General features: G+C 37.7%; 1 protein-coding gene across 1 annotated transcript in view; it reads left to right on the top strand.

Moving 5' to 3' along the window:
- Positions 1 to 21,266, top strand: part of Pdgfc (platelet derived growth factor C) — a 199,858-nt gene extending 178,592 nt beyond the window's left edge. Inside the window, exons 4-6 of the mRNA XM_017803542.2 lie at positions 8,923 to 9,130; positions 13,890 to 14,107; positions 19,686 to 21,266. Of these exons, the coding sequence (XP_017659031.1) occupies positions 8,923 to 9,130; positions 13,890 to 14,107; positions 19,686 to 19,802 (543 nt within the window). The 3' untranslated portion in view covers positions 19,803 to 21,266. The remainder of the gene's footprint in view (positions 1 to 8,922; positions 9,131 to 13,889; positions 14,108 to 19,685) is intronic.
- Positions 21,267 to 23,573: the final 2,307 nt, after the last annotated feature.

Genomic DNA, 23,573 nt, shown 5'->3' with positions numbered 1-23,573 from the left:
CTATTTACTGTGAAATTATGAACAGTTCAGGTTGTACTATTCCAAACAGGAAGGCAGTGTTTCTTTTTCTAAAAAAAGTCAAAAATGATAATAGGTTCATAAAATACTTAGAGTAGCCATAATAAATACAAAGCACTAAAGTACTGACTTTCAAACATCACGCTGGAGAAGTCAATACACTTATTTGTGCAGCCAAATTTGCTTCTGGGTCTTGTCACTCACTGATTGCTTTCTTTGACTTCATGGGCTGCCAGTTACTTTTCAATAATAAAAGTGAAAAGTTATTTGTGTCTCAACTATTCTTGTATACCAGGTTGGGTTCTTGTGATCCACACCCATCAGGATTTGTGTGATACTTGTTCGATTACTTATATGATTCATGGCAGCAGATTCTCTGGCTTTGTTTGGACAAGAGAAGACTCTCCTGGGATTGAGAATGCTTGGCTTAGAAAGGATGAACTTCTTCTGGGCAAAACTTTCAAGTCTTTTGTACACAGTGCTCACCTCACAGGTTTTATTTTTATAAATGTTTGTTTAATTATTTGATGGATGCAATATACTAACAGATAGGTTAAAAAAAATAAAAGGCCAATTTTTTAATTTGCTAGGGCAGTCTGACCCACACACCGAGTGGTGCCACAAAGGAATTGTCCTTTCAGTTTTAGGTGCAGTTAGAGATTAAAGGACCAGGCTTGGTCTCTGAGGTGTCTCTTATTGGCTTCTAGATGCCTGTGCATTCCTGTGTCTTTACCTGGTCTTCTGTGTGTACTGTTTCTGCCTTCAAATGTCTTCACAGGCATACATATATTTATTATTGTTATTACTATTTTTTTAGGATGGGTACCAACCCAGGACATCTCAGTGATTGGTAGAAAAGAACTCTGCCATTGACTTCCATCCTCAGACAAAATTTCCTCTTATAAAGTCATCAGTCATGATTTAAGGCCACTGCAATGACCTTATTTTAACTTTATCACTTTTAAGACTCTATCTTGAAACATAGGTAAATTCAAGGTAGGATTTGAATGTGAAAATTTTGACTGCACACAGTTGTGCCCCTTATACCACATAAAACTCATGGATTTTGAGGGTTTTTTATATTTTATTTATTATTTTTATTTTATGTGTATGAGTGTATTGCCTGCAAGTATGTGAGTACACCTGTATCATGCAATGCCATGGAGCTCAGAAGAGGGCTTCAGATTCCCCTGGAACTGGAGTTAAGGATAGTTTGTAGCTGCCATGTGGGTTTTGATATTCATTCTCTAAGCATAGACCTGGTTTTGTATGGCTTTTGGAGACACACAGCATCCGATCACAAACTAGGAATGCCTTTGTAAGGCTTTTGAATTTTTCAAATGTAAGTAAACTTGCATGTACACTGAGGACAAAAACAGTCAGTCTATATCGATGTAAAATGTTAGTTGTACTGTAGGGTGATATTTCCCCTAACTCACTGATAATCTGATAATCAATGCTGCAAGGAAGACTTAGGAGTAAAATCCTAGAGGCTACCCTCAGGACAGAATTACTAGGTGGTATGCTCACTGGTTTCTTGTATCTGACATTGCCGATAATGTATATATTTAAAAGCTGGAAGAAAAACTGGAAGGTCACATTTTTGTGCTGCTATGTTTACTGGGGCTGAGAGAGGTTGTATTGTTGACCACATTCCCCTTCCTTCAAAGTGAGCAAGTCCAGTATGAGAGCAGAGGGCTCTTTGCTTCTGATTGGAGCTCTTCTTTCATAAGCTGGCATTTAGAGCAGTTTTCACCCTTCCCACATTGGAATTTAAAAGGCCTCAGTGTGTGGGGAGCCGTGAGCCTGGATCATCACTCTGGAAATCTGTTGCCTGATCTGAGGCTTCATTACAGAAATCTTTCTGGTCTGTTTTCTGCTCCTTCCCAATATCTGTTTACAAAACAGAGCACTGAAAACTGCTTAGATGGGAAGCTTTGGTGGTACCCTAAAGGGATGAACTGAGGAGCTGTTCTGGGGCTCATTGAGGTGAAGGTGTTAATTTGGTTGTCGACATTAAAGAATACCATCATTCACTGAGTTATCTTAGGGCATTGCCTACCAGATAGGTCCCTATATTGATGTGAGTAAAAGAAATAGGAATCAGAGACTATGGAATCAAATCCAGGAAGCCTTCTGCATCTTCCAAGTTTAACTATCCTATCATAAATACTTTAAAATTTTAAGTATTTATTTGTTTGTTTGCTTATCTGTTTATTTATTGGGAGGTATGTGAGTACCATGGCATACTTAGAGGTCATAGGACAACTTGCAGGAATCAGTTCCCTCTTTCCTTCCCACAGGGAAGACCTAGGGATCAAACTCGGGTCTTCAGGCTGGTCAGCAAGCACCTTTTCCGGCTGAGCCATCTTACTGGCCCATAAATGCTTTTAAATATCGGACATACTGTTTGACTTTTCAATATGCAAAATACAGCAGAAAAAGCTCTAAAGTCTAATCTGAACAATGGCATTTTGGAAAGAGGAAATATGAATTGAAGACTCTTGAGAGTATTCTTTTCTCTGACTTCTTTGTTCCATTGGCTGTCCCACTCCTGAGAATCCTTTTTACTGACTCAGAAAAAAGAGGACTGTGAACTGAGTGTGAATGGCTCCCCTGTTCTGCCCAGGCTGGTCATTGAATCCAGAGAGAGTGTGCTGATTCATTCTCTTTCTGTACTTTATTACTGGGGGAAATCTGCTACGGATGGGGCATTTTACACTTATCTGCTTGAATTTAACTTTTTAAGAGCTCAGGAGTTTTACACACCAACAGTCAGACTGTCATGTGATGTAGCACATGACCAGAGGCTTTGCCCCTACTTTTATCATTTTTCAGAAGATTATACAGACACTTTGCTGAACCCAAGGTGCATTTATTTTGTTTTTCCAGTATTACAGGTCTATTGGGGGGGGAGGTTATGTCATATTATATGCTTTATGGTAACAACATTGATTTCAATTGTAGCTTCTTTTGGTTCAAAACATATTTTCTACTCAGAGCCCGCAACAGATCCCGAAGCAGAAAAGTAAACCATGCAATTGTGAGATGACAGTCCAGGTCTAAGAAGTTCTACACCATGCTGAATATATATACTGCAATCTAACACTTTAATAAGTAATGTTTACCTTTCGCATCCTTACTCAAAAACCATTTATTTTCTGTATGCAGATTATAAAACTTTTAATTTTTATAATCACTAATAAAGCTCAATTATTTGAAAATTATTGCCCTTCAGATTTGCATTTCATATAAATATATACATTTTGATTTATATCTTTAAATTAAAAAAATTGCATCAACCTCTCACATTACATATCTTTACATTTTTATTTTCATTTTATGTGTATGAGTGTTATGCCTACATGTATGTAAGTACACCCATGTTGTACAATGCTCACAAAGGACAGAAGAGGGAATCAGATCCTTGGAACTGGAGTTACTGATGGTTGTTAGCTGCCATGTAGATGTCAGGATTTGAACCTGGGTCCTCTGCAAGAGCAGCTAGTGCTCTTAACCACTGAGTCATCTCTCCAGCCCCTCACAGTAGATATTTTGCAAATCTGAGCCAAATTGGTCAAATTAAAAATCGAAACTTCAGCTGCCTGTGGTGTGTGGTGGTACACACTTTAATTCCAGCACTCAGGAAGCAGAGGTAGGTGGATTTCTGGGAGATCAAGGCCAGCCTGGTCTACGTAGCTTGTTCCAGGCCAGCTGAGACACAGGGAGACCCTGTCTCAAAACAAACAGCAAACAAACACAAATCTTTACTATGTCACTGAATATATCCATAATATATTTACCAATCATCAAGTACATTCTACTAAAGCTATTTTGTGTTTCATGAATAATAAGTATACTTGGAGTACGTAAATACTTAATACTTTTAGTTTCCAGTCTCAAAAGTATAATGATGTGGGACTAGGGTGATAGTTCATTTGGTTCCTTTTCAAGCATGAGAACCTGAGCTTATTCCTCCAGAAAACACAAAACAGCTGGACATGGGGGTGTGCTCTTGTTATCCCACTGCTGAGGACCCTTGGGGCTTCTAGCATAATCAGTGAGCTCCAGGACAATGAGAGACCCTATCTCATAAAAAGAAGGTGGCTAGCACCTGAGGAAAGACACCTGATTGACCTCCCACCTCCATACACAGGTACACATGTACCCCCATCTGTGCACATGCACACATACATTACATACACAGTCAGAAAAAGAAAAGTTTAACAATATAATTGGCAAACGTAAAATATCATAAAATAATTTGAGAATATATTAGCCTTAACTTTTTAACTAGTTCCTTGACATTATTGAAATGAGGCCTTTAAAATGAGGCCTTGGAAATTGTTGTCCAAGGTTGCCGTTTACATTGACGGTTATGTAGGAAATAACATCATCTCCTAGTGGTTGTGGGGAGGATTCTGTACCCACAAAATCCTATGTCCCAGCCCCTGGAATGACTTTCCCTGCCCAGAGAAGGATACTTGTTTTTGTTTGTTTTCTTCTGTTTTTTTAGTTTATAGAGCAGTCTCTGCCTTTGAAACAAGTTGCCCATATGGTATCTACAGAGTCTATTAACTGAGATACATGTATTAAGGAGGTTAGGGAGGTCCTGCTGCTGCAGAGGGCTGCCTGGATAAACAGGATCTTTAAAAAGGCCATCACAAATGGTAAAAGTTCTTAATGTCCATCAATATGCAGGAGAGATTGGAGTAAGAAGGATGGAAGCAACATGGGCACAGGCGCAGACATTGGAGGAGTGTGACATGTGGCAGTTAGTGGAGAGACTAGACTGGTGGGAACAAAACATGCATGTCTTTGACGAGTAGGGATTAGGTGGGAAGGCTGAGGTCAGATTGTGGGGCTTAGATGCTGGGTAAGGAATTGGGATTTTTTTTTCCTCCAGAGGAGAAATCACACAATCAGTGATAACTTATTTTAGACAGATTAACCCAGAGTTCAATAGCATAGGATGAAAGGCATGAACCCCGAAGGCCAGGAGACAAGGGCGAGACTGGCATATGGCCTCCAGGCTTAGTGTCTAGCCCTGGGCCCAAGTCCTGACAGACAAGGAAGACCTGATATGGCAGGAATTAGAATAGATGTTGCTATTTTTACCTGATTTCCCCAAAAATACGTGACTACTAGAGAAAAACATGAAGATACAGAAAGGTTCAGAATAAATGGAAAAACATCCATTCTCATTTAAACCACAGATGAACTTTCTTTACCTTATTAAGTCCCTTTCCATTTTTGTGTACGTGAACTTGTGCATGCTGAACTCGTGATATGCTGAATAAAGATGATTTAGGTAGGATTTTTTTTTAATCATTTCTTTTTTATCAACAAAGAGAGCTGAAGGATCTCATTTTTAATGACTGCACACTATTCTGTTGTTTGAATTCAGTCTGAGAAACTATTCCAATATTATATATTTATATTTTCCTCTTTTATTGTTTTAAATATTGCTATAAAAGAACATCAACACAAATGTTTCATTTGATATTCTTCTTCCTGGATTTATTTGGATAAATGGTATCACTTAGATATATAAGAAAACTTGCCTTTATTCACATACTTATTTTGGCCTATTTTAATATCAATAAAATTTTTATTTTTATGTGTATGCCTGTTTTGACTGCATGTATGTAAGTGCGCCACATGCATGCCATGTCCATGGGAGGCCAGTAAAAGGTACTGTGCTTCCTCGAACTGGATTTACTGAGAGTTGTTAGCCTCCATGTGGGTGCTGGGAACTGTACCTGGGGTCTCTATAGAACAGCCAGTGTTCTTAAGTACTGAGATATCACTTCAGCCCCCTATTTTAACTTTAACTGTGCTCTAACATATCTCACTTTTAGTCAACACTAAAATTAGAGAAAAGAGGTGATTCTTACTGAATTTTAAATACTTCGCATAAAGAATATTCAAATTTCCCCACTTTTACTGAAATTGCCATCTGACTTAGTTACCTGCCTTTCACTTTGTGATGCTTTAATGTATACTCTCCTGAATGGGCTTGTAGGTTGCCTCCGGGGACTGTTTCAAGGAACACTGTAGTGGATGTGACTGCACTTACTGTAACTGCAGGGACATAAGGCATAGCAGTCTCTGGTGCTCACTGCATCCAGTTCCAGCTCTGATGTGCTGTGTCCCCACACACTCATTCCTGCAGGCAAAGCCCAGGAATCCCAGTTTGCTCACATCCTCAGTAATACATTCTTAACTTTTCTAATTCAAGTAGGTGGAGTATTAGCTCCCAGTGTGATGCAAAAAAAAAAAAAGTAATGAATTTTAACTTATTTTCTTTGTTTATTAACTATTCAAACTTCTTGCCTGGAGTTTGTTAATTTTCTTCTATCAAGTTATGCCTCTCTCTGTCTCTCTCTCTGTCTCTCTGTCTCTCTGTCTCTCTGTCTCTCTCTCTCTCTCTCTCTCTCTCTGTCTGTCTCTCTCTCTTCTAAATACTATCCTTATGACTGTTGTATAGTTTGACAGGGTATTCTCCAAGTGTCTCTTGTGTCTGAATCCTATACATTAAATATTTTATATTAAAAAGTGTTATAGGGAGGCTGGGCATGTTGGTAGACACCTTTAATCCTAGCACTTTGACAGCAGAAGTAGACAAATCTGTGAGGTCAAGACAAGCCTGCTATGCCTAGTGAGTTCCAGGCCAGCTGGGGCTACAGGAAGTCCCCTGTCTCAAAGAAATTTTATAGGGAAATTTCTTGAGCTGATCTTTGATAGATGTCTTCAGTCTTTCTTAAAGATTTGTTTTGTTTTTAATTATGTTTATTAGTGTGTCTCTGAGTGTATGCTTGTGTACATGAGTGCAGTTGCTCTCGGAGATCAGAAGAGAGGGAAGGATTGCTGAAATGGAGTTACAGAAGATTGTGAGCCACTGAATATGGGTGCTAGAAACCAATTTCAAGTCTTCTGCAAGAGCAGCAAGTGCTCTTAACGACTGAGCCATCTCTACAAACCCATGTTCTCAATCTTGATTATCAAAATTTTCAACAGTCTCAAATATTTTAACCTATATTCTGCTCAAATTCCTATGCTTTATTTTATATTTAATTTTCAGTTCATCTGGCACTATCTTAAATTAGCTACTAGGACATTTTCTAGGTGAAGAAAAGTGAAAAGTTGAAAGTAAAAAAAAATAGTAAAACATGCTAAAGTTTCATTATAAGTCTATTTAAACTGTGGAGATATTTTTAAGTTTCCTATTACTTCACAATTTCATATATTCATCTAATGTGATTAAATTCACTTATTATTGCCTGTATATACATGGGTATTGGGCCATGTACTGCAGCATGGGTAGCCTCTTAGGAACTGTATCCCTGAAGAAAACTGACTTTCTATGCCCCAGAAGCCACCAGTTACCAAGAGCTCCTTTGCTAAGGGTGGAATTTCATGAGCCTGTCCCTTACTCATGCTGGGATTTTGGCTGGATCTTATGCAGGTATTAGGCATGCAGTCATAGCTGCTGTGAGTTATGTGTGTAATGGCCCTGTCAGGTCCAGTAAATAATACTTTGCTGCAGATTTCCACTACCACTGCTCTTACAATCTTTCCACCCCTTCTTCCACAAAGATCCCTGAGCCTTGGGGATAGGAAGTATAATATAGATGCCCTATTTAGAGCCGAGTACTCCACAATCTCTTACCCTCTCTACATTGACCAATTGTGGGTTTCTGTTTCAGTAGTCATCTACTGCAGAGAAACTTCTCTGATGAGGGCTGATAGATACACTCCGCTATGGATATAAGGATAAGTACTTAGGCAACAGTTTATTACTGTATCCATTCAACAAAATAATAGTATTAGGTTCTCACCTAGTGCCTGTAACCTAGCCAGTTACAGATTTTTTTCTGGTCCAAAGAAAGGTACCAGGCATGAGTTCCATCTTCTGAAGTAGTCCTTTAACTGAATCAGAAAGTGGTTAGTTATTCTCAAAATATTCATGCCATTATTGCATCAATGAGATTGTCTTGTCAGGCCAGTCATTATTGTAGCTTATAGAGTTCACTGTTGTATAAGATTGTTGATTATCTTCCTCCCTTGTTGGTGTGCATAGCACCTTCCAGCACTATGAAAGCTAGCCAGTAGAGATAAAGTTTCCAGGTCTGTAACAACTTGATTTCTCCATGTCCTATGACTCAATTATGTGGTTTCTTCAGCAACAGGGTTTTACTATCAAGTTCTGGAGGGTAACCAGATCAATGGCAATAGTCTGTATGATTTGAGGAGGGTCTATGCAACTCTACTGACCAATAAATCAAAAAGAAGCATGATTTAGAAGCTGTGTGGCCGTCATACAGTGTGTCAAGGAATTCTCCAAGTGCCTCTCTTGTGCCTTAATCCTATATATTAAATCTTTTATAGTTGAAACAAGTTGTAGGGGAAATTCCCAAGGTAACCATTCATGGTCTAGATGCTTTCTAAATCCATAACCCATACCTGACACTAGCTCCAGTGGTGCCATCACCTGCTTCCATAGCATGCAATAAACATATTTTAATTGTTTAACATTAGTATGTGATGTCTACATCAACCATAGTTTGTGACAGTGATATTAAATATTTCATTTCACTTTTTATAGAACATTGCTCAGGGTTCATCAACATGAAGTCCCCAAAATAATGACTTTTTTTTTTTTTGCTAGATAAAGTCTCACCAATATCTCCCAGATTAGTCTTGAATTTAAAGTTTTCTGAGTTATGTGATTGTAGATGTACACCACTAGATCCTGCTGCAAAAAAGAATCCTCCTAAGTTGAACTGAATTTCATCCTCCTTTCGTACTCTCGGCTTTAGTCAGCATAACTTGGTATACAGCTGGAAAAGGAATGCAATGCCACTTTCAAAACAGTTAACGAAGGATTCATTTTACTTTCAGCAAGTCCCTGAAGCTGTGAGCCCTTCAGTTTTACCCCCTTCTGCTCTGCCGCTGGACCTGCTCAATAATGCGGTGACTGCCTTCAGTACTTTGGAAGAGCTGATTCGGTATCTGGAGCCTGATCGATGGCAGGTGGACTTAGATGATCTTTACAGGCCGACGTGGCAGCTTTTGGGCAAGGCTTTTGTTTTTGGAAGAAAACCCAGAGGTAAGCTTCTGCTTCAGGTTAGAACCTCGTTTAATTTTCTCAGCAGCTGAAGTTTTGAGATTCTTTCACCTCAGCTTCTAAAGAGAAGAGTGTAACCTTCTTTAGTGGTATGTTCAAACACCCTGCTTTTACTTATCATTTCAACACATGAATGTAGCAAATGAGAATACAAACAAAATGAAAATTAAGAGATACTCCTGTTGAAATTGCCATCATTTATCTTGTAAAATATCACTTTGATGAACCACTGTATTGCATTTGACAAAAATGTTAATTTATTCCTTATCTACATTTTGAGATTCAAGAGCAATGATCATAGTCACAAAACCAAGTTTGGGGCTAGACAAGGGAGGTGCTTCATAGAAATCATTTTTACCATCGTCCTTTTCTATTTCCTAAACCTAGAAACTTCTAAATAATAGGGACAATAATATTAATCCAACACAAAATAGAAGTTTCCAAGATAGAATTCACAGCCAGGAAACAATAACCCACAGGAGAACATGAAATGAGAAGTGCACTTTATGTGAATTTGCTATTGAAGCCATCACTTTTGACCAAATTGACTTATTTCCTTTTAAGGGCAAAGGTGCTGATAATTGAGGCTAATTCCACACAGTCAAAAAATCGGTAGTGATGCTGCCCGAATTTCCAGTGACGTTAGCTAATTCTCCTAGCAGCAATAGAATTGTGACATAGCCTTATCAGGCACAAATGACTGTAAAAGAAGTAACTGTGCTCTCGAGAAAAAAAGAAGTTACAGTGCTCTCAAGAAAATCTGTTTCAATCTGTCAGAAACATTGGAATCTCCCCCATGATCAAGTTAGAGAATGGAGTGACAGCAAGGAGAATTTATGTGCAAGGGCAGTGTTTAGTTAATTTGAGCCATTCACCGGAGCAGATTGCTCCAGACTCGTTTTAAATCTTAGGAGAAGAAACCTGATTCCTGCCTTTCCCGTAACGCCTTGCAGCCCTCCAGATCATGAGCTTTCATCTCTGCATGTCACGTTTGAACCTGCCTAGCCCTGGTATTTCACTATGCCAACAGACATAGTTTCCTTTTAGCAGTGTTTGAACATGGATAAGTTCAAGGACATGGGCAGCTGAGTCCTGCCCAGATGCTGAGGGTGGTTACATAGTTATAAGATCTGATCTTGATGAACAGCTTGATGAGTAAGTTACAGACAGCCCTTCCCTTTCCTGTACTTAGGAACAGGAAACTGAAGGCCTTCAAGACAAGCTGAAACTCTCGAGGAGTACCCTTAGCAAATATGGAATACATTATCATGTTCATCTGTAAGAAGCAGGGCTGCAAAATTGGTTCTAAGCTCACAGTGAGATTTTGACAAGTGATTCTGGATCCCAGCCTAAAATGCTTCCTTTGAGTTCTGCCTTTAAGCCAGGATCCCTCTGCCTGCTGCTCACAGATTTGGCCAGAGGCTAGCTAGTACTTAAAGGAACCCAGTGCTTATCCAGGTCTTTCACATACTCATTTAACACCTTCGAGATCGAAGCCCTTTGCAGTTTGCCAAAAATATTAGCATTTTAAGCATGCAGTAAGTGTGAGAAAAGCAATGTATATTTTTAGAACTTTACACAACTAAAATGCAGGTGTGGGCTAACATCTCTAGACAAAATCAACTCCCCCGCTAGACTCTTTCTACAAAGGAACAGAGAAGACTTTTAAAAGTCTCTAATTAAACATTGAAATAGATTTTTTTTCCCAGAATAAACATATCACAATGTTACCACATTCATCTTAGAAAGACCACCCTCAGATTGCATTATGGTAATATGATCTCCTTGGATTGAATATCTTAAAAGGAGGAACAACTAACAAAGTAAAACGTGTCCATAATTTCTTGTCAGTGCTCTCCTGGCTGGTAAACTTGCTTGTTGCTGAAATTTCCTTGGGAAAACATGAATTTTGATTTGTGATATGCTATATGTCTTTATTGGTTAGAAAGACCTCTCAGGAGGCAGTCATGGGAGGGTAGAATCAAGAAAATGGTTTCTTTTTTAATTCACAAATGTTTTACAGAGGGAAACTTATTATAGTTATTAAAAATATGCCTTGAGGCATAATCTTTTTTCTATTCCTCTTTTATTTTACTCTCTCTTTCTCTCCCTGACTTTTATGCACAAAGTTTGCAGAATATTTGTAGAATTTCTGTTGCAAGATTATGTTTTAATCTTGAAGCTTACATTAGTTTGAAGCCTTAGGAGTCAGATGCACAAAGATGATTCACAAATTTAAATTCTTTGATTTTTAGTTCAGTGTAGTTACTGCCAGTGTGCATTAAAGCTTTGGGGCTTATTTTCTTTATAGTCTTTATACTAACTCAGAGTTTTCATTCATATGGTATTGCTACAGAGGAAAATAAAAACAAAATAAGGTATTTTCTAAGTCAAGCTTAAATAGTACTTTAAAAAAGGTCTTTTGACTTATGTGTCAAACATGATAAATGAGTGGAAGCTAAGTAGAAAGTGTGTTTAAATTTTCACATTGTGGCAGGTATAACAATTCACTTGGGAAATCTATTCTAGCCATTTATTGTGGTTAAGTAAACATTTTAAGGAGAACACATGCAATCTGGTTTTCTAGTTTCATGAAATAGTATGTTTGAAACTATGTGTGGTAGGTGAGGATCCTTTGAAAGTTGGGAGCCTCCTTCATATTCTGAAGACTCTTAGATGTCTCAAATTGTGGCCATCATCTGTTGTATTTGTGTGGTTTTAAAAGATATAAAATCATATATAATATTAAGATAAAATAGGAATATATCTCCACATGATCCTCAACAAAATGAAATAAAAGTAGAATAAGGGCATCATTAACGAAACAATACCATTAACTTTACTAGAGAGGAATTAATCTTTTCCGGGCATTTAAAAGAATTAACTCTGGGGCTGGAGAGATGGCTCAGCAGTTAAGAACACTGACTCTTCTTGCAAAAGACCCGGGTTCAAATCCCAGCACCCACATGGTAGCTAACAACTGTCTATAACTCCAGTTCCAGGGAAACTGACAGTCTCTTCTGTTCTCCGTGGACACTGCACAACATGGTGTACTTACCTACATGCAGGCAAAAGATGCATACATATAAAATAAAAATAATAAATAAAATATTTAAAAAAGAATAAACTCACATGCTTTCAGACATTTCAAAGCTTTCCTTTCACTTGTTCATTTTCAGACAAAATCTTTAAATATTCAAATAAGACTATGATTTCCTACTGAACAAAATACATACTTTTTCAGCTGAATAAACTGTTGAAATTGGCCCATTAGCATTGTTTTGTAGCATTAATATGTTTGGCCTAGGCTTTTTTCAATTGTAGTTGGACATGTGTAATGTCCAATGTTACAATTACATATACATAATATAGCATTTCTTAGAGATTTTTCTCTAAGAAAAATCTTAAAATGTACCCCCTTTGACAATTCAGAAGAACTTGACCATGAATATAAGCTTAAAAAAATCAGGAAAACGGGTGCTTTTTTAATTTGCCCTCACATTTTAAAATTGCTAGAAAATAATAGTGTTTATTTTTCCAGAATTGGAGTATCAATGGTTACTATTATTTAAAGGCATCCTTAGTTCATAAAATTCTTTCAAGTCTATATCTTTCCCATATTAGTATAAAGATACTTATCCTGATTCATTATATTTTATATAACATTTATTATATTTTAGATAAAGTCACTCTTTTTAAAAACAAACAAGAATAAGTATAAGGGTCTGAAGTACTTCGGTTGTATTAGAATTGTTTTGTTTGAATATTTCTAAGGAAAAAGATAGGCAGAGACGTACTGCAGAAACTGAAATCAAGAAGAGCCCCAATAATTATTTTTCCTGTTTTACGTATAAGTTCATAGTAAACATGATATTGTTGTGATGCAGTTTTCCTGGGAGATAAAAAAAACAATCACTCTTTGGGAATTTACTGCACACACTGATGAAAGGATATTTGTTGATTCTTCGCAAGTAGGTATTTTTTTTAAAAAAATAAACAACAGCATAGTTAACCAGCTAACTCAAGGAACAGAGTCAATGGTTATACATTAGACACTCCTTCCATCTTTCAGCAAGGGAACAAGAGAAATCTGAAGCAATCCAATCAGTCTACATTTCAAAGACCACCAATTTCGAAAACATTTGAAACCCAGCTTTCCAACAACTTCTGCTTTTACTCTACAAATGTAACATTTCTTTCACTCTGACACACTCAACTGTCTTCAAAGACACGTTTTCTTCATTCTCTTAGTATGCTGTGTTCCGTATGGCCATAAAGGCGCTGGAAGTTCTGGGGATAGGTTTCAGTAAGTTGTTCTGCATTCGCTGTAAAAGCCTGTAATCCTTTTTTGGTTTCTTAATCAAAGCATTCATACTTCGGCGTTCTATTCTTCCCTGCAATACTCTCTCTGTCTGCCTTTTGACTAAGGTTAAAAGGTGTAGCCCTTTTTCTCTATATAAAGTTTCCTATTTATAGCTCTCAACTATTTTGTTGGCTCTGTCCTTAATATTGCACAATGCCACCTCTTTATTGGTCACTAAGTCATAATGAAGCTTTGTTTCCAGTGAAACAGAAAGTCCAATTTGTGAGCCGTGGAGCCATACAAGCTAGTTAAAATGAGAAGGGATATTGTTCGGGTTATCATTCATGGAATAACTAGATCTCTATGAAAAGAGCTAACGAAGGGGACTCAGGCGAGAAATATGAATATTTTTTCTTTGTTCTTCTTTATGACATGCAGTTGTGGATCTGAACCTTCTCAAAGAGGAGGTGAGACTCTACAGCTGCACACCTCGTAACTTCTCAGTGTCTATACGGGAAGAGCTAAAGAGGACCGATACAATTTTCTGGCCAGGTTGCCTCCTGGTTAAGCGCTGCGGAGGGAACTGTGCCTGTTGTCTTCACAACTGCAACGAATGTCAGTGTGTTCCAAGCAAAGTTACAAAAAAGTACCATGAGGTAAGGATACCATTTTCTTTTCAGTTATATCGGGTGTTTTCGTTCATAAACACAAAAGAATGAATCTACAATGGAATTATGTTCAGGAAGGACGTGTTCCAGTCGCTGAAAAATAAACACAAGGTCTCCAAAGGTTCTCACTTCTAAAATGAGAGCCTTTTCTTTTAAAGCAGACATTAAGAATTTACAAAGCTCATTGTGTACTGGTAGATCATGGCTGATCAGTAAAGTTTTGGTTCTGTTTTATTTTGTATTACTGGGGATCAAACCCAGGATCTTGTGGTTGCTGGTTGGTGCTATACTACTGAGCTACAATCTCAATCCCAGCTCTACACACTTACACTTGCCTATACAAAGTAAACAATATCTTTCCTGAGAAAAAAAGAGGCTGAAGCTTTTTGACTTTAAATTTTTTCAAAAATTAAAGGAGAGTAGTTTAAATCCAAGCTTAGAAATAAATCATTGTCTAATTTGGAGAAACAATATCTTTGTTTTTACATGTAGAATAACATTGCACATAAATCCCATTAAGACCATATTCCATGTTAGGCCGATGTCCATATTATATCTGTTGCCTCAAATATGTTGAACAGTTTATGAATTCCTTCACACTTCACCTCATCTTCTTTGGAATTAAGGAAAACATAGTCTGTTATATTAGTAATTGTTGCTTTTTAGAACCAAGGAAACCACAAGACTTGTGCATTCAAAATCTTCTTTAATGGAGCCGGGCTCAGTGGCACACATCTATGAACTCAGCTATGCCAGAGGCTGAGGAGGAGGACCACTGGAGCCCGAGACTTCAAGGCCAGCCTGGGCAATGAAACCTAAACTCGTTGGTGCTGGAATACCTTCATGCATATTCCATCAATTCCAGCAGCATTATCAGTGTGCACAAGCCCAGAAAGGATCCTTTTCTTTTGGGTCAGATTTAAGTTCTACAAAAGACCGTGCCACATTATGGCTTTCCTTCTGTCTTGAATTCATTTCATTATTTTTAATTTTTATCCCAAATAAAACAATACAGAATAGATGTCTATATAATAACATGATTTTTCATGTACATGAAGACACCAGTGAAACCCTTGCTTGTTCAATCTGTATGTGCACAGTTTCCTCAACTCTATCTCTTATGTCATGACTTTCCTGCCTTTCACCAGCACTCCATTGGTAGCTGAGAAAGTGTGGGAAAAGGCACTGTTGAGCCTATTCCCTTAATTTCTATCTCAGAGCCATCATTAATTTACTGTTACTTCCACAAGGGTGCCTAATCGCTATAAAATCTGGTAATGTCCCAGGCTTTCCCCAGATATCTTATTTGATTGTGTTTATAATCTTTTAGAAAGTAACATCTAAAACTGGCACTCAGTGCTTATAATAAGACTATTTGCTGTTGTACCTCTTGTTCTACATGCGTTTTCATACCACCTGCTTTCAAAGGTTCCTGTGCTGAGAGCAGAATTATCTGCTACAAGTTCAAGTAGGTGATCAGGACACAGTGGCCCTCAGAGCTCCAGGCAGGCTGTGCCAAGAGTGCTGCCTCACTGTCAACTGGGCAGGTCAAAAACACAGGCCTTCAGCTCTGCTCCTTCTATCCAAATACACTGAGTTCACATCCAGCTTGGAATACATGAGACCTTGTCTTAAAGCATGAATGAAGAAAGAAAGAAAGAAAGAAAGAAAGAAAGAAAGAAAGAAAGAAAGAAAGAAAGAAAGAAAGGGAAGGAAGGGAGAGAGAGAAGGGAAGGAAGGAAGGAAGAAAGGAGGGAAGGAAGGAAGGCAGGGAAAGAAGAAAAGATTCTTGCTCTCAGGGAGCACTGAACTAAATGCTGGGGGAAGGAAGGAAGGAAGGAAGGAAGGAAGGAAGGAAGGAAGGAAGGAAAGAAGAAAATATAAAATATTGTCATCACATTATTGATAGTACAAGACTGTTTTTAGTAAAATTTTTGCTGTTTTTATATCAGTCACTAGAACTCTTTATTAGAAGGAAAACATGTTGCCAAAAAGTAATTGCTCCTTTATAATGTCTCTATTTCATATGCAAATTTTTTTCTGAGAAGAAAATTTGGAACCTGATATGTACAAAAGCTTGCATGACACCTCTTTCTTGAAGCATATTTTCAAAAAGTATTTTGTTATTTTTATTTTATGTGTATGACTGTATTGCCTGCATGCATATAAGTGCATGCAGAGGTCAGAGGAGGGTGTTAGATCCCCTGGAACTATAGTTACAAATGGTTGCTAACCACTATGTGGGTGCTGGAAATCTAACCCAGGTCCTCTGCAAGAGGAGCCAATGCTATTAACCACTGAGCCATCTCTCCAGCCCCTTGAAGCATCTTTTAGTCTCCTATCTATCACAATATATTTAATCATGTCATCCTTTGTACATGTACAGGACTTTAAAGGTGTCTGTGCTAGAAAAGCTTTACTATTCTTAAATGATTTATGGATGGGCAAGATGGATCCCTTAAGTAGAAGTGCTTGCCACCAAGACTGGAAACCTGAGTTCAATCCCAAATGGTGGATTGGAGAACCACTCCCACAAATTGTCTTCTGACCGCCACACATACTGTCACATAGAGTATCCCTTATTCCACTTCATACACACACACACACACACACACACACACACACACACAAACTCACAGAAAAATTATAATAAAATCATTGTTTATATTTGTTTCTGCCAAGGTGAAGGTCAAGGATAGTAAAGACCATATTACAGTACACTGCTTTAACATTCAGACTTCAGAACTGGAGAAATGCCTTAGTGTTTAAGAGCACTGGCCGCACCTATAGAGGACCCAGTTTGGGTTCCCAGCACCCACATAGAAGCTAACAACCATCTTTAACTCCAGTTCCAAAGGATGCAATGCCCTTGGTGGGCATTGTGTGACATGAGTGCACTTATATACATGCAGGCAAAACACTTATACACATAAATTATAAAAAAGGGTAAATAAATAATAGATTGGAGAAAAAAACACAAGGTGCAATGCTGGCCATCCAGACTTGGTTCTAACATTTCTTAGCTGTGTGATTTTGAGCAAGTTACTTAATCCCTGAGTCTCACTTTTTGTACCTGTAGGTTTCCAACTACACACCATATGATGAAGATTCAGTGAGTCAGTCTTTACAAAACACAGAATATAATTTTCACTCTTCAAGTTGTGCCAGTGTATTAGTCATTCACTCCCATCTTCCCCTTTCTGTCTGGTCTTGTCCTTTGATTCTGATTAATTACAGTAAAGTAGTGCAGCTTGCACTGGGGAAAGGCAAAGAGCCTATAGGATACCCTAACAACAGCAATGTATTTTGTTCCTTCTTCTGTTTCCATAATTGACCTAATGGGTTTTATTTAGAACTTGATATATTTAATTGTTTCATATCATTATGATCAGGAAATGTGGGCAGGGAATGATGTAGCTCACTCTACTCTTCCAGCTTGGTCACACCACTTAAAGTTTTATTCACCTTCTAAATTAGCACCGTCAGCTGCTAAGTATTCAATAAATGAACCTGTATATGACAGTTCTTATTTAAAGCATAACACTCTTGAACACATAGCCCTACGTATGTTGGACAAGCACTGTGCCACTGAGTTCCATTCCAATCTCTTCTATCAAAGTTTCATTCTTTCTTCTCTGCTGTCCTAATCCACATCCTAAAATCCAACAACTCTCCTTGAATACCGTCTTGGATCTACTGACACATTTTCAATCCTACTTCCATATTCTAAGAGTCAAAACATTCTAACGGAAATGAAAAGGACCATAGTAACAACACCTGCCTCCCTAGGCTAGAATTTCCTATCCAGTTTTTTTTAAAAAACAAGATTTGTCTGCCTTTTGCAAATCTCTCCAAGATGAGCAGGAGAAGCTGCAGCTTTGGTTCAGCAGCTGTGTCTTAGTAGATGTCAGATGGAAGCAGAGGCGCAGTGGAGGATTGTCCCCTGTTGTACTGAATTTCTTCCCTGCTGAATAGAGAGATGTACAGAGGTAGAGATGAGACGGGATCACATTGGCTATGCTGATATTTCAATTTTATTTTATCAAGCCTCATTCCAGGAAAAAAGAATACAGCAAGCATACACAAGAAATAGCAGTTTTGTCAAATTTAAATTTTATGCCACTGTAACTCATTAAAAGTCATCAACATGCTGACATCAAATAATACTCAGTTGTCAATTCAGTTAAGTTTCACATTAAAGTAATAGAATAGAAATTTAATGAATTTTGGTCTAGTACTGTAAAATGTAATAGACTGAAAAACCTAATTTTACAAGTTTAGAATTGCTGATAGTTATTATTAGACTTTGAAATTTATCTCCCAAGGATTAAAGTTACTAAATAAACAGAATGATCAATAATATTAATCCTTCATAAAATTATTCTAATTTTAATAAGGCATTTTGGCCTAGGTACAAATAACAACTATGTCCCTTAGTTTGTCTAAATCTGCTCACTCATGTGTAAAACAAGAGTAATAATTGTAGATTACTTCATAGGACTCTTGTGAGTTAAAGTATGTAAACACATTATTATTGTGCCTGGCACTCAGTAAGTATTCAAAATATGTGAGCTAATTAACCCCTGGTACAATCATGTACTCCAAAAGAGGTGTGTAGGCTTTCCCTGCTTTCAGACAGAACAGTCATAAGATTTGACCTGGGCCCCTGGATTAATAATAATTTATAGGAATGGGGACTTTAAAGAGTCATTTCATAAGGTTTATCTATATCACACACAGAAAGCAAAGACACTGGACAATTTTATATTATTATATTTTCTTGTCTTTCTTCATAATCCAAACACCATAATTCCTAAAATTTATCATTTCTGTTGCAAGAAATGACTACTATCCAATACTTTAGATACTTTTAATAGATTACACAGCAAGATCCTTTCATTGCAGTATTACAAAGAAATATGTTCATATTGGGTCCCTACATTTTTTATTTGAAACCTCAATAATCTAGATTGTGAATAAGCTCATTTACCAGAGGCACTATTGTTACTGTCAAGCCTACTTAGCACTGCACAGTAGGATCCAGCTGCAGATAGTTAGCTGTGACTGAGGCTGATATCGATGAAGTACATCTAATCCATCTCATCAGGTTTATAGAGGACTTGAAGTGTGGCCAAGAAAATTAATGAGCAGCATAATTGAGCAAGTTCAGCTGTGGAGTGATCAAGTTTCTTTCTACACTATTCCTGTGGTTGAGTGTGCTGCATCAAGTGTAAATATTTGTTCTATTTGTGAATAAGTATATGGGAGGAAGAATCTAGCAAACAGAAAACAAATTGTGCATTAGTGTTCCAAAATACTTGAGGTGAAAGTCTATCTTGTCTGATTACATTGTGAAAATAATGAACACACAGTGAGTCTTTCGGTTTAAGAACTGTTACATATTCTGAGGCAGTGGGCTTTGAAATTGTGGCATTATCATGCTCTTTCTTTTATGAAGTGATGATGGTGTATGACTTGGAGATGAAGTGTTATTTGTCCATGAAGTCAAACACGATGAACATTGAATTTTTGAAGGCAACTTACACTCACACTTATTCTTTTATAGGTCCTTCAGTTGCGACCAAAAATTGGAGTCAGGGGATTGCATAAGTCACTCACTGATGTGGCCCTGGAGCACCATGAGGAGTGTGACTGTGTGTGCAGAGGAAACACAGGAGGGTAACCGAATCCTCACCTGTAGCACACATCCCCACCCGCATCCTACATCCCCACCAGCATCCCACATCCCCACCAGCATCTGCCACCAGACCTGTCAGGTGCAGCTGCTGATTGTGTGAGAGAGCTTACTCATCCATCGTCTCCATCTAGAATCTCAGTTGTTTTCTGCAACAACCTTCCATCTGCAGAAATTAAGGTTCTTGAAGAGGTACCAAAAGGTGTCAGTAGTTGCACAGCAGTGCTTTGGAGAGGAGGTCCAAAGGAAGGTCTTCAATCCTGGAAGCAAATTAAATGTTTATAGATTGCTAAGAAGCTCCATAGTGACCACGTTCCTCTTCTACTGGTAGCAATCTGTATTTTAGTTCTCAAGATGGGGGAAATGATGTCAGAATAAGAAAGATAAAACCAGTGAAAGCAAGAACTTGATTCTGAACATTGCAGAAAGAAATTGGAATTTCCCCCTTATGTTTGCATATATAAATCTTAATGGTCTGTTTTCTACAAACTTGTTTTTTAAAGAGGAGCTGTGTTGTTATGAATTACATGTGTCATGCCTATATGAGAGACTGGATTTTCTATGCTTCTTAAATTTTCTGCCATTTAAAAGAAGAGAAATACATTGGTGGTTTGGAGGAACAAACCCACGAAGAGGAGTGGTCTTATTTTCCCTTACCTCTGAGGTGGCTTATGTGTTTTATTGTGTACATTTTTATATTCTCCTTTTGACATTATAACTGTTGGCTTTTCTAATCTTGTTAAATATATCTATTTTTACCAAAGGTATTTAATGTTCTTTTTTATGACAACCTAGATCAATTATTTTTAGCTTGGTAAATTTTTTCTAAACAGAATTGTTATAGCCAGAGGAACAAAGATGAAATAAAACATTGTTGCTCTGTCAAAAACACATGTATTTCCTTCTTGTATGGTGCTAGAGATTAGATTAACCTGTATTTCAAAAGGTGGAAGTGGTAAATCAATAGAATTGATAGGTCACAGAGATGTTTTGGAATAATTAAATTATCATAGATTCCACCTCTATTATTGGAGATTCATTAAAAAAAAACAACGCTGGGATCAGTGCTAACCCATCCCTTTCTATGAGAAATAGTAGTGTAGCTCAGGCAAACACAAAACACCTTCATGAAAAAGACATGACCACTTCCCAACAAAGTGTCCTGTGCCGTGCTGCACTCTATAAACACATCCTATTTATTGTGATGCTAGGGTTTATTTACCTTTAAACTCTGCTCCATACACTTGTATAAATACATGGATATTTTAATGTACAGAAGTATATCATTTAACTAGCTCACTTATTATACTCTTTGGCAATTGAGAAGAAAATCAATATGATACTTTGCTTGTAAAATGCTTACTATTGTGCCTAGGTTATGTGGTGACTATTTGAATTAAAATGTATTGAATCATCAAATAAAAGAATGTGGCTATTTTGGGGAGAAGTGAAGTGTGTCTGTCTAAATGTGTGTTTGTGTCTGTGTGTGCACAGTTGTGTGCATGTACATGCTAAATCTGTGTCTGAGACACCAAGAAGATAGTTGTCAGTTCAAAAACATAAAGAGAAAGACTTTCTGCTGAGTCTGTCCTGCCTGCCTCTACTTTCTAATGTCTTCTGTAATGGTTTTCTTTTCTTCAGTGGTCTTAACAGTGATTTCAGATGAACTGAATTGCACAGGACTTGATAATTATATGTAATTTATGAAAGGGTTAGTGACACATTTTATGAGCTATGAAGCTGGGGGAGGGTCCTGGAACTTTCTATTCCAATCTTCATTTTCCATGACAACTACTAACTGGGGTGAGTAGGAACTGATTCGCTCTCTGGACCACAGTACTTTACCCAGTATCCTTCTAAGGACAGTTCCTCCATTCCAAATGTAGCTCTCTTGGGGTCTGTCTTCTGCAGCACTTGTCCTAGGCCCTTGGTTTGCTGGCAACATCATATGACTAGACTCAGGCTCTGCAGACTGAGCTTCCAGACAGCACCCACTTACTGTGCTTCTGCCACTGGAAGTCCTGCCCTACCTCCCACCGTGTGAGAAACAAACATACACAATAAGCATGTGCTCTGTCTTATTTCTTTAACTTCTGACTTTTGTTAGATATTGCTTAACCAAGCTTCATGAAAATGCAAAGTAGCTGACAATTTACAATTTTCACTAGCATATTACAAACTACCAAAAAAAATCACACTAAATCTGTTTGATGTGTTTACCTTAATATTTCTAACCAATGTTCTATTATTTTAAAAATTATTTATTGTTATCTTGATTTGGTGGTATATGCCCTTAATCTCAGCACTTGGGAAGAGAGAAAGGCAGACCTCTGTGAGATTGATGCCAACCTGGTCTACATAGTGAGCTCTAGGCCAGTTGGGGCTACAGAGAGATCCTATTTTAAAAAATATTGCTCTGGGGGCTAAAGAGGAAGATCAGAGGTTATGATTGCATGCTGCTCCTGCAGAGGACTGTGGTTCAGTTCCCCACATCCTCATCATGTGGTCCATAACACCCTATAATTCAATTTCGGGGGATCCAGTGCCTCATGGCCTCTGTGAGCACCTGCACACATGAGGAGCTCATAAATCATGCAAGCACAAACACATATAAAAATAATAAAATAGATGTATTGCTTTGTTTGGTGTTCAAAAGCAGTCCTAAAGGTAGCAATCCACACACTGTCAGTAGTGAGTGAGGGGAGGAGTGAACATCAGTCTTAACTGCTTATGATCAGTTACTCATAGAGCTTACCATGTTTACTAAAGCAAGCAATAACCGGTACATTAATAACATATGTGGCCCAATTTCTTATAAGTCCATCATGTACTGACTGTGTTGACCACACACTTTTTGTGCGTTATATCTGTGACTAAGATCTCTGTCCCAGGGAGGAAGTCTGTTTTGCATAGTGATGTTTATTAAATGTAAAGAGCAGGACCTACTCTCTCTATGAAAGTAGTCTAAATTACATTTCTCCATCTCTGGTACCTTCCCTTTTCCGTTGAATGTTCCTAAATGTGCACCTCAAAAGAATATAAAGCATAAACTAGTGAGCTTTGCCTTGGGAACATCATGCTATAAGGTGTAGCTTCCTCAGTAAAGTCACTTGCTCCAAGCACTGACTTTGGCTTGTAGTTTAGTTAAAGGAAAGTCAGAAAATCTAACCTTCATATTTCTTGTAATACCCTTATCTTCTAAATAATAGTGTAATAAATAGCCCATTACTTCTGATATTTTAGTTATGTATTTTGTAACTAAAATAGTTCGTAACTGAATTTTGTTTTTGAACACCAAAGAATACTTTTTTATAATTTTACTTTTGTAAAATTAAAATTTTAAATATCATACTTTACATTCTAGGAAGTTGAAAATACAGTAGATGTGTCTGGCTCAGATGCTAAAACATTGCACCAATACGACAGTGTAGCTTATAACCCCAGGTGGATTCCTTGGTGCAGAAGGCTAGAAGTCTTAGGTGGGGTGCTGCATGGTCAGAGTTCGGAGTTCTGCAACTGCCATCTCTGGGTATTGCCATATATTGAAAGTATTTGGGAGCTTATCTAATCCCTAAAAGGATTTTAGGGTTACCTCTTCAGAGGGAGGAATGTTAGAGTAGCAAAAGCCCCATGAAAGAAAGAGAGAGAAAAAGGAGGAAAAAAAGAAAGAAGAAAGAGAGAGAGAGAAAGAAAGAAAGAAAGGAAGGTAGAAATACTAGAAAATAAGGAAACCACCTGGTTGGTAGCCTACACTATTAA

This window comes from Nannospalax galili, unplaced genomic scaffold (assembly GCF_000622305.1).
Source record: "Nannospalax galili isolate Female #2095 unplaced genomic scaffold, S.galili_v1.0 scaffold305, whole genome shotgun sequence".
NCBI lineage: Eukaryota > Metazoa > Chordata > Mammalia > Rodentia > Spalacidae > Nannospalax > Nannospalax galili.
This window is presented reverse-complemented; position numbering and strand designations above follow the sequence as displayed.